Raw genomic sequence first — 10,369 nt, 5'->3', positions numbered from 1 at the left:
TTAAATAAGCATTAGGATTATTTAAATAATTTAATTAAGATTGGATGGGGTCTCGTACTATCCAAGCAATCCCTCTATACATTTATTTCATTTATACAATTGTATTTATCAAGTATATGAATAAATTAATTGATGTCGTATTAAATACAGAAAAGAAGGTTGAAGGTTATTTCTTTAACATATTATTAATAAGATTATTGAGGACACGCTTTTCCTCAGTTTGACAGACTAATGGTCTTGAGGATTAAAAAAATCTTCATAAAAAGATCTAATATTTTTATCATTGGGGTTTTATAACAAAAGTAGGGCAAAAGTCACTAGAGCGACGGTGCTAACCTCACGTGATAAAACAGAGGTCGTTGATTGGTTGGCATTTCATGATTTCTGTTTGGTGAACATTGTAAGGGCATTGAAGGATCTGAGCTGCTGCAGCTGAGAAATAGCGATGCTTTTTAACAAGGTAAATACACATTTCTCCTGACGTATTTGCGAACAGTAACTCTTTTGCATATGCATGCCATTTTATTTGTTTCAAATCTAAATTCTGGTGAATTTGAGAGCTAGCTAGCCTAACGCTAGGCTGTTAGATAAGCTGAATTCCTAGTCGACGAACAACTAACTTAGTCTACGCAGTTAAGAGATAATATCATTACATCTGGGATCATGAAGTTTTTGTGATAAGTTTATTGATTAATGTGGTGAAGTTTTTGCTCTTCTCATTTTGTAACCCTGTCTTGCCTGGCAGGATATAAACCTTGTCTTGGCATACTGTACTGCAAATATACAGTATCATACTTTTGCCAAATTCATTCTATATTAGAATTATATTATTTTTAAATTAGATTTTATTAAATTAAGATGACCGTGATTAAATGCAATATGTATAGGTTAAATTGTGGATTATTTGTATGACGTAATTTTATCGTGGTAAATCTTTAAAATCGTCTGGTCAGTGTAGACATTTGTAATGATCTGTATTTAATCATTGTCCAACAGGTTTTGAGGGCAGGTGTTCAGGCTGGACTCAGGTTTCAGAGTTCTGGCCCTCAAGCTAGTGCCAAAGCAGCGACTGCCAGCTTGAAGGGAGCTCATGGAGGCTTTAGCTTTGGTATGTATGTATGATCATCCTATGATTATAATGTTACTTCTGCTCACTGTGTTTTCAAAAATGCCAAAGCACCATTACACCATCTCAACACACTATTCCTCAAATTTAACAGAATTAACTGACCAGCAGAAAGAGTTCCAGGAGTTAGCAAGAAAGTTTGCACGAGAGGAGATTGTCCCAGCTGCCCCATCATATGATAGAAGTGGTGAAGTAAGTTATTTAAATCTACCTTTCCACCATAATACATATTTTGATTTACATAAATTGTAATTGGTGATTTCCTCCTGGCAGTATCCATTTCCTCTCATTAAGAGAGCATGGGAGCTGGGTCTAATGAATGGACATATTCCTGAGGACTGTGGTAGGTACTTTAAGGTCCTAGCATTATTGAGTGACCTATAGGCTGATGCCCAAAATTATCATTCTGTCATCATTTACTCACCTTCATGTCATTCCAAATCCAAACCTAAACAAAAAAGCAAAAAAAAAAAAATCCATTAAGCATAAAGATATTTTAATAATCTACTGTTTGCTAGTTTCCATGCAGTTATACCATAAAAGTATCATAAAAGTAGTCCATATGTATAAAGCCACACGAAAGCTGTGTGTAAAGTACATCCTGACATTTAAGATGAAATGCAGCGTGAAAGTCAAATGGAACCCTTTTATATTACTTTTATGGCAGGGGTTTTCAAAGTGGTATCCGGGGGTGCTAGGGGGTCCCTGGAAATGTAAAATAAGTAAATGATTGAATAAATAAATGCATTTAAAAAAAAAAAAAGAAACTTAATAGAAACAAAACATTTTCCAGATAATATTTTTACTTTATTAAAAAAATATATTTCATAGTACAAATTAAGTATCCGAGGAACTATATAGATGCCTTTTAAATCTTAGGATGGGTGTCCCTTGCTTGAGGATGATAATATTTGGGGGTCCATTGCATCTACCCCTGCTTTTATGGTGCTTTTTATGTCATTTTAGAGCTTGGCAGCCTCAGGCCTCCTTTCTTTTTATATATCAAAGTGAAATACCCAAGATATTCTTTAATTTAAGTCAGAGGAGTTTGGATCAACATGAGGACAACTATTCTTTTAATTCTGACCATGTTGGATATTGCAATATGTTCCAGGTGGAATGGGTCTGGGCATATTTGATGCCTGTCTCATCACAGAGGAGCTGGCCTTTGGTTGCACTGGTGTACAGACAGCCATTGAGGCAAACTCTCTGGGAGTAAGTGGAGTTTAAAATAGGACCTTATTTTTGAGTGTGATTCATTTAATAATTATATTAAATGGTCATTTTTTCCCCATGCAGCAAATGCCAGTCATTATTGCTGGTAATGATGCCCAGAAGAAGAAATATTTGGGCAGAATGACAGAAGAACCTCTAATGTGTGTAAGTTTGGCATCATTTTTCTAATCATCAATATTTATGAAGCTTTCCCTTAGCAATAGTAAGTACATAGATACACGCTTTTGCATGTGACCGTGTTGACAGGCGTACTGTGTGACCGAGCCGGGAGCAGGCTCTGATGTGGCTGCGATAAAGACCCGGGCTGTGAAGAAAGGAGACGAGTATGTGGTCAACGGTCAGAAAATGTGGATCACCAATGGAGGAAAAGCGAACTGGTAGGTGAACTGCTTTGGATTCATAACTATTTTTGAGTCAATTATAAACCTTTTTGTTTGCATTTAAAGGTACTTCCTCCTGGCCCGCACAGATTCCGATCCCAAATGTCCTACTAGCAAGGCTTTCACAGGCTTTATTGTTGAAGCTGACACCCCAGGAGTCCAGCCTGGCAGAAAGGTAAGAGCTGCTGACAACCGCAGTCTGATGCACTCAGACGATACTTAAACACTATATTAATACCACTTTGAGATTTTTTCATTATTTGCTTATGTCTACATTCTTCTGTTTAACAGGAACTGAACATGGGCCAGAGATGCTCAGACACCAGGGGCATCACGTTTGAGGATGTAAGAATCCCGAAGGAGAATGTTTTGATTGGAGAAGGAGCCGGCTTCAAGATTGCCATGGGTGCCTTTGACAAGACCAGACCACCAGTAAGAGTCCTTTTGCAGTTATTACTGTACTTCTAACAAATTGCAGTTGGCTAATCACATGTCAACCACATCTTGATGCTTTTCAGGTGGCTGCTGGTGCAGTGGGACTTGCACAGAGAGCACTGGAAGAGGCCACAAAGTATGCTTTGGAAAGAAAGACTTTTGGCAAGTTTATTGCTGAGGTGGGAATATGTTTGACAACCTAAACTGATACTATGAAGTTAATACAGTAAATTCTAAAATAAATCTACTTAATTGTACAGTAAAAATAATGAATAAGCTGCTTCTGTTTTCTGACCCCCAGCACCAGGCAGTGTCATTCCTTCTGGCTGAAATGGCCATGAAAGTGGAGCTTGCCAGGATGGCCTATCAGAGAGCAGCTTGGGAAGTGGATGAGGGCCGCAGGAACACCTACTATGCTTCGATTGCCAAGGCCTTTGCTGGAGACATTGCAAACCAGTGTGCCACTGATGCCGTCCAGATCTTTGGTGGGAACGGTTTCAATAGTGAATATCCTGTGGAGAAGCTGATGAGAGACGCTAAGATTTACCAGGTTAGGATTGTAGACCTTTATTAATTTGTTCATTTTTAAAGATGCTAAAATTTGATTAATGGCTTATTGTCTGAATCCACAGATTTATGAAGGGACTGCTCAAATCCAAAGGCTCATCATCTCAAGAGAACATCTTGGGAGATTCAAACAGTGAACCTGTAAACCCAGGACTTCCATGCCAAGAGCTAATCGTTTGGTTTAGCATATTTTTGTACACGATGATGTATTTGATCAATAGATCTCAGGATTGTATCTAATCGATTGTAAATTGCCTACACAGAACTCACTTTGCCTTATGTCATATCAGCATGCCTTGCCGTCTTTGTGTTTGTAGCGTTAAACAACTAAGTTGATCAAATGTTAAGATGACAAATGTTAAACTGCTTTGCAGAGCTCAACATCAAATATTTCTTCTTAACAAATGTTAAGCTGAACAAAGTTAACATGGTTACAGAGCTCTTTCTGAATTTTTTTGTAACTGATTACGTCCTCAAAATAAAAAAAATAAAAAATCTGCTTTGAAAAAGTGTCTTTTCTTGCCCTAATGATTGTGGCCAGTAGTAGAAACTGTATTTACATTTTAATTGCAAAATTAAAAAGTAATTTAGCTGTGTCCTACATTTCGTGTGACCTAATGATTTGCCCCATTATGAAAAATGTAATACAAATTGTGACTCAAGAAGTTATGTTGGGTAAACAAGTAAAAAAACTAAATTTCTAATCACTTCCTATTGCAAAAAAATTATAATATATATATATATATGAATTTTGTTTTGATATAGGAAAAAATACCCCAATAAAAAAAAAATGTGTAATGTTACCCGCATTTTTTTTTTATTAGAAAAAGGTAGGAATCCCACAAATCACTATTTTAAATTGTTTTTAAATTTAAACGTCTAAGTTACAATTTTGCTAACAGCTTGCAACCCCCTTAGAAAATAAATAAACTATAAAAACGGCTCATAAAACTAGTTCAGCATAACAATATATGTTGTTCAGATTATGACAATAATCTGGAGAAAAAATGTTAAGGACAACCTATCTTGCTTTCTCCACTTTGTGACATAATGAGTGAATATAAACGTCTGTTTAGAAGATGCGAATGCAGAATCGCATAACGTCACCAGTAAATGTTTTTTTGTCCTTCACGAGCACCCGTAGAAATGGCGAGTAATGTGATGATGTACAATGTGTGTGGCTGCTGAAGTACGCCTGTAGTCCTCTCTTACGTCTCCGCCAGGATGGTAATGTAAAACACAGTACTTCGCTTTTATAGTTATTTAATTGTGTATCAAATAATGTTTCCCCCGTAAAGAAAGGGCATGCGATTGTGAAGAAAACAGCGCACATTAAAAGACGATTGCAGCATGTCATGTCATACGCCCAGTCAATTCAGCACAGTTTACAGTCTGAGCTAAAAGGAATGTACCAGACTGCTGTTTTTGAGCTTATTGTCAGAAAGTGACAACTATTTTTTTCTTTCAGGGAACCCAGGTTAAAGACGTGATCATTAAACCTGATGCTCCAAACACTCTCCTCCTAGAAAAGCATGCAGACTATATTGCAGTCTATGGCTCCAAGAAGGATGATTATGTAAGTTGATGGCTTATAAAAATACACACAAAAAAAATGTTTGCCCTTCAATTAATTAACTAAATTGGATGTTAATTCCCATGAATTTCGCACCGGCTCTTGCAGGAGTACACGCTGTCAGAGTACTTGAGAATGAGTGGCATCTACTGGGGTCTGACAGTAATGGACCTGATGGGTCAGCTCTCTCGAATGAACCGTGAGGAGATCATAGACTTCATCAAGTCCTGCCAGCACGACTGTGGAGGCATCAGCGCCAGCATCGGCCACGACCCTCATCTTCTCTACACCCTCAGTGCTGTACAGGTCAGCAGGAATCGGCAAGAAACTGAAGTTGTCATTGTCTTCTTTTATTTATATTTATATATTGTGACGTATATCCAAGGGAAACTTCTTTCTGAACAAGAAAAAAATGTGGGGCGGGAATTGATTTTGTCCATCGGGAATTGATTGGATCGTTGGATTGTTGTGGTTTGCTATTGGTTGATCTCATGTGAGTGACAGGTACCGCCCTCACGCCAGTAAACACGTCGTCAGAGAAGAGATTTCGCAGCAAGAGGGAGGGGGAGTTATTTTGATTAAAGATTATGAGGGCTCATACTTTTTCTTTTTTTAAATAACGAAATGCACAGATTATTTCTAATAAATGCTGCAATATTCCATACAAGGCCACCATAATGATTAATAAATGGCTGTACAAAGATTACTACACAGAAGTGGAAATTCATGGGGGGAATTTCTTTTTTTTCTTTTTTTTAGATCCTGTCCTTGTATGATTGCATTAATGTCATGGATGTGGACAAAGTGGTGGACTATGTTAGAGGACTGCAGCAGGAGGACGGCTCATTCGCCGGGGACAAATGGGGTACATTTATATATTTTTTTTTTCTGTCTTTAGTTAAATAAACAACATTTAAATGGTACATGACTACATGAAGGCCTGTTTTTTTCCTTAACAGGTGAAATAGATACACGGTTTTCCTTTTGTGCGGTTGCGACATTGGCACTACTGGTCTGAATTCTTTTGCATTCAATATTATATTCAATTGCCTTTTATGGTGTTTCCTGCAACCTTTGAAGGCTTTAAATACATATAACAAGACTCATTTCTCTGTAGGGCAAGTTGGATGCTATCAACATGGACAAGGCCGTTGAGTTTGTGCTGTCCTGTATGAACTTTGATGGTGGGTTTGGTTGTAGGCCTGGTTCAGAGTCTCATGCTGGTCAGGTGAGATATTTGTGGTTGTTATGCCCTTTTAGTGTATTTGTAAGTGATGCTCTGTCTCTCAGTCATGTTTTTCTCATCCTGTCTTCAGATTTACTGCTGCACAGGTTTCTTGTCCGTCACTGGGCAGCTTCATCAAGTAAATGCAGATCTGTTGGGCTGGTGGCTCTGTGAAAGACAGTTGCCATCAGGAGGCCTGAATGGGAGACCAGAGAAGGTAAGATGTCTTGTAGATCATAGGTATTCATGAAAAATAACTTTGTTAATTAATATCATATAAAAGTGTTAAAAGAATAAAAAAAACCTAAATGGTATTACAGATGAAATGACATTGGTTCTCATATTTTCTATCAATGCTGGATAGTATGATTTAATCTGATTTTTGACTATCATTCTGCATTCTGCTCAGGAAGAGAGCATCTGATCCAGTCATTGTTGCGGGATCATATATATAGTATATTATGGTATAATTGTCTCTTTTAAGTGTTTTGTATTATATTGTATTTTGTATTGTCTGTTATTGTTTCTTTTCTAATGGACCTTGAGTCTGGAAATAAAGTTGAATTGAGTACAATTTGTGGTGTTATAAAATATTAAAACTGAACCGTATAGCCTATTGAAACTAAATAAAAATAATACAAATATTTTTTTAACTATTTAACAAATCAATTAAATGAAATTTATGTTTACACCTTAAAACTAAACTGAAATTGACCAAATAAATAAACAAAATAAAAAATAATGACATTTTCACAACTATGTCCTAGATACTATGTTATATCTGAAAGAGCAAATACAACTGTGGATGATTTTATTTTTTTTCTAATTTCAGCTGCCTGATGTCTGCTATTCCTGGTGGGTTCTTGCGTCTTTGAAGATCATTGGCAGAATTCACTGGATTGACAAAGCGAAACTGCGCAATTTTATTCTTGCCTGCCAGGATGAAGAGACTGGAGGGTTCGCTGACAGACCTGGAGACATGGTAAGCTCTATGGAGTTTGTCACACAGAAATGTTGCATATGCGTAAATATTTCGCTTGTTATTTCTATAGGACTTACCATTCTTTAAACAGATCTTATCAGTCTCTGCAGTTCATTGTTATGAGTATAATGTATATTTTTCATTCGTCTTTCTGTCCAGGTGGATCCTTTCCACACTCTGTTTGGTGTGGCTGGTCTGTCTTTGCTGGGAGATGAGCAGATCAAACCGGTGAACCCTGTGTTTTGCATGCCCGAGGATGTGCTTCAGAGAATTGGCCTCCAACCAGACTTGCTGAGCTAAGTTTACATGTTCAGCATGGCCGTTTTACACTTCTCCTTCACCTGCACAGCCAGCCCAGTTTTAAAACGAGCAAACCGTGGAAAGCTCTCATCTACAACTAACGATCGGCACACCTCTTAGAGGGACCAAGGATTTAGAAAAACATTGTGTGCTTTTGTTCAGAGATTTGTTCTGGTCATCATGTAGGCACAATATTACAGAACTTGCATCCGTTAGTAGGCTTTCTTTCTTTAAAGATGCTGGTTGAAGAGGTACATCTGATATTATTACAGCTTTCACTGTGTATAGAAACATAACTTTATTTATATGACTAATTCAGCAGGTCACTTTTTGTATCACAAGCATTTAGTCTATGAGGGGAGAGATCACTCACTCATCTCTGATGGCTTTTTCAAAGTGAGTATGCAAAACTAACATTTACATGTGTTACATCATACTTTTTATGCATGAGAAAATAGTTTTATGTCCAAATTCTCTTACTGTAGTTTGTTCACACCAATCATCAAGGTTTTGTTAGTTATCACATCCCTAAAGCATTCATGAGAACTATTGTGCGGCCATTTTAAAAGTCGTGTTCGGTTTGCAACTGATTTGGGAGAGAGTTTTGCTGTTGTGGTATGAATGATGAATTATTCTTTCGTTCTGGCATCGATGCCAGTGTGTGAACATGCCTGTGGTGTGGGATGGAATAAATGTGATGTTGATATCAAAAACTCAAGTGATTTTGCTTCATTGGTGTAATTTGGATAATTCATTGTCAGGTGTTAATCTGTTGATGTTCATCACCCCTAGAGCTTCTGACACTGATTGTGAAGAGATTTCGGTGGCCTGCTGTTACGTGATGTTCCTCAGTAGTGCTTGTACATTTCTTTGCGCACTGTAGGTTAGAAATTTGTATAATCTAAAAAACCTTTCAACAATTGATTGCCATTTTTAGTCAATCTTGCTTTCAATGTCACACAATAGGCTTTTTACACAGGGCTTTTAAATTTGTATTCAGTAAAAAAAAAAAATCTCTATAACTTTCAAGTATATGAGCACGTAGTTGGAAAAGTGAAGAGGCAATCAATTCAGAGTGTGTGAAATCATCAGGAGAGCAGCAATCTACAGATCCCTGACTGATATGCAGAAACAAACACAAGGGTTGTTAGGCTACGCTGAAACCCCACTGGCTCTCATTACAACCTGTTCAGAGTGTGACTGCGAGAGATGTGCCACATGTCACCGCTGTCTCCTGTTACACAACACCCTCTACTGCCTCTGTTAGTTTTATAAAGGCATTTGGATCAGTTTTAACACTTAAGAAACCATAACACCAAAAGCATCATGAACCGTTTTAAATTTGATCTTTCTTTTTTTTCAGGCAAAAACATGTAATTTTGTTAGTAATTTTTGATACAAAGTAACAAAAACTGGGTATTGATTTTTATTAACACACTACAAGTCAAATAATTTTAAGCATTTGCTCATAAGGCGTAAGATTAAAGGTTTGGAATAGTGATTCTCAATAAGGCTAACTTTTTTTTATTTTAGTTATCAGTTTCTCTCAGTTGCTTTGGTACATTTCTCAGATCACAATTGAAATCCTTGCGACTGCTTGTTCAACCTCCACATTACCTATTGTCACTTGTGCACATCATAAAAGCATTTTCTCTTTCGCTTAGATACATTCATGCAGTTGATTATGTACAATTTCCTTTTCCTTTAATCCCTCCCTTGTCTAGCTTATGCTACTATAAGCAATGACTGAAACTTTGTATTTTTGAGCACTTCTTGCGTTGTTTGCCTCTTCATGATGAATCACTTGCTGTATTCCTCGTTTGTAAGTCGCTTTGGATAAAGGCGTCTGGTAATTGACTAAATGCAATTGTGTTGCTGTATGTAAAAAAAAAAAGTAAAAACAAATAAGGATGATTAGAGAAATGTACCAAAATTACAAAAAAGTTCATCTTAATTTACACCCTACAAAACACTAAATATAAATATTACATTAAACTGAACTATATTTGGTAATATTACATTAAACTAAAAAATATTGAGTTTATTTTTATTACAATAAAGTACCTGAAGTATAAATCAGCTTAGATAGGATCCCCTTCAAAATAAATCCTCTTGGAAAGAGTCAGAAAGGTGTAGATCCACTGGTTTATGTGACAGGGATACAAAGATGTGCTTAAAATGCATTAGCCTGTTTGGTTTCTCTATTGAAATAAGTTTGCACTGGAGGTAATTCATAGCTAATGTTTACTCACCTGTAAATATTTGGCTTCCTTTATGAATGTGAGATTTACTTGATTATGATAAATTAATAAGACATGGTGAAATCAGTACATTAACTTTGCCTGCATAATCTTCAAACACTGTCTTTTGTTTGAACCATTTTATTCATCCACTAGAGAAAAAAAAATCCAGCTCTGCATTTGTGTTATAATAAGAAAAACAAGCCAACTGGAAAGACATCCCATTAGCAACAGGCTCTCTCTTTCACCTTTTTCAAGTAGATAAAACAAGTACATCTTTTTCATGTCTGTGCTTCTTTTCCAAG

General features: G+C 36.6%; 2 protein-coding genes across 4 annotated transcripts; both read left to right on the top strand.

Moving 5' to 3' along the window:
* The first annotated feature begins 300 nt into the window (after positions 1 to 300).
* On the top strand, positions 301 to 3,912 carry acadm (acyl-CoA dehydrogenase medium chain). Its single transcript, XM_056240940.1, has 12 exons — positions 301 to 460; positions 997 to 1,108; positions 1,221 to 1,318; positions 1,400 to 1,469; positions 2,241 to 2,341; positions 2,426 to 2,506; positions 2,609 to 2,739; positions 2,809 to 2,917; positions 3,034 to 3,174; positions 3,261 to 3,356; positions 3,479 to 3,727; positions 3,810 to 3,912. Exons 1-12 carry the CDS (start codon positions 446 to 448, stop codon positions 3,879 to 3,881), a joined length of 1,275 nt encoding a protein of 424 aa, XP_056096915.1. The 5' UTR covers positions 301 to 445; the 3' UTR covers positions 3,882 to 3,912.
* Positions 3,913 to 4,843: 931 nt separating this feature from the next.
* Positions 4,844 to 8,542, top strand: rabggtb (Rab geranylgeranyltransferase subunit beta). 3 transcript variants are annotated; one of them, XM_056240933.1, is made up of 9 exons: positions 4,844 to 4,971; positions 5,213 to 5,320; positions 5,426 to 5,623; positions 6,077 to 6,182; positions 6,286 to 6,329; positions 6,435 to 6,545; positions 6,634 to 6,759; positions 7,375 to 7,524; positions 7,684 to 8,542. In XM_056240933.1, exons 1-9 carry the CDS (start codon positions 4,969 to 4,971, stop codon positions 7,822 to 7,824), a joined length of 987 nt encoding a protein of 328 aa, XP_056096908.1. In that variant the 5' UTR covers positions 4,844 to 4,968; the 3' UTR covers positions 7,825 to 8,542. The 3 variants fall into 3 exon arrangements, with proteins under 3 accessions (XP_056096908.1, XP_056096909.1, XP_056096907.1); XM_056240932.1 differs by having other exon boundaries at positions 4,845 to 4,971; positions 6,277 to 6,329; XM_056240934.1 differs by lacking the exons at positions 6,077 to 6,182; positions 6,286 to 6,329.
* The last annotated feature ends 1,827 nt before the right edge of the window (positions 8,543 to 10,369 follow it).

The sequence above is a fragment of the Rhinichthys klamathensis genome, unplaced genomic scaffold (genome assembly GCF_029890125.1).
Source record: "Rhinichthys klamathensis goyatoka isolate OS25496 unplaced genomic scaffold, OSU_Roscu_1.1 h1tg000624l_1, whole genome shotgun sequence".
NCBI classification, from domain to species: domain Eukaryota; kingdom Metazoa; phylum Chordata; class Actinopteri; order Cypriniformes; family Leuciscidae; genus Rhinichthys; species Rhinichthys klamathensis.
Note: the sequence above shows the minus strand (reverse complement) of the source record. Positions and strands in the feature narration are given on the sequence as shown.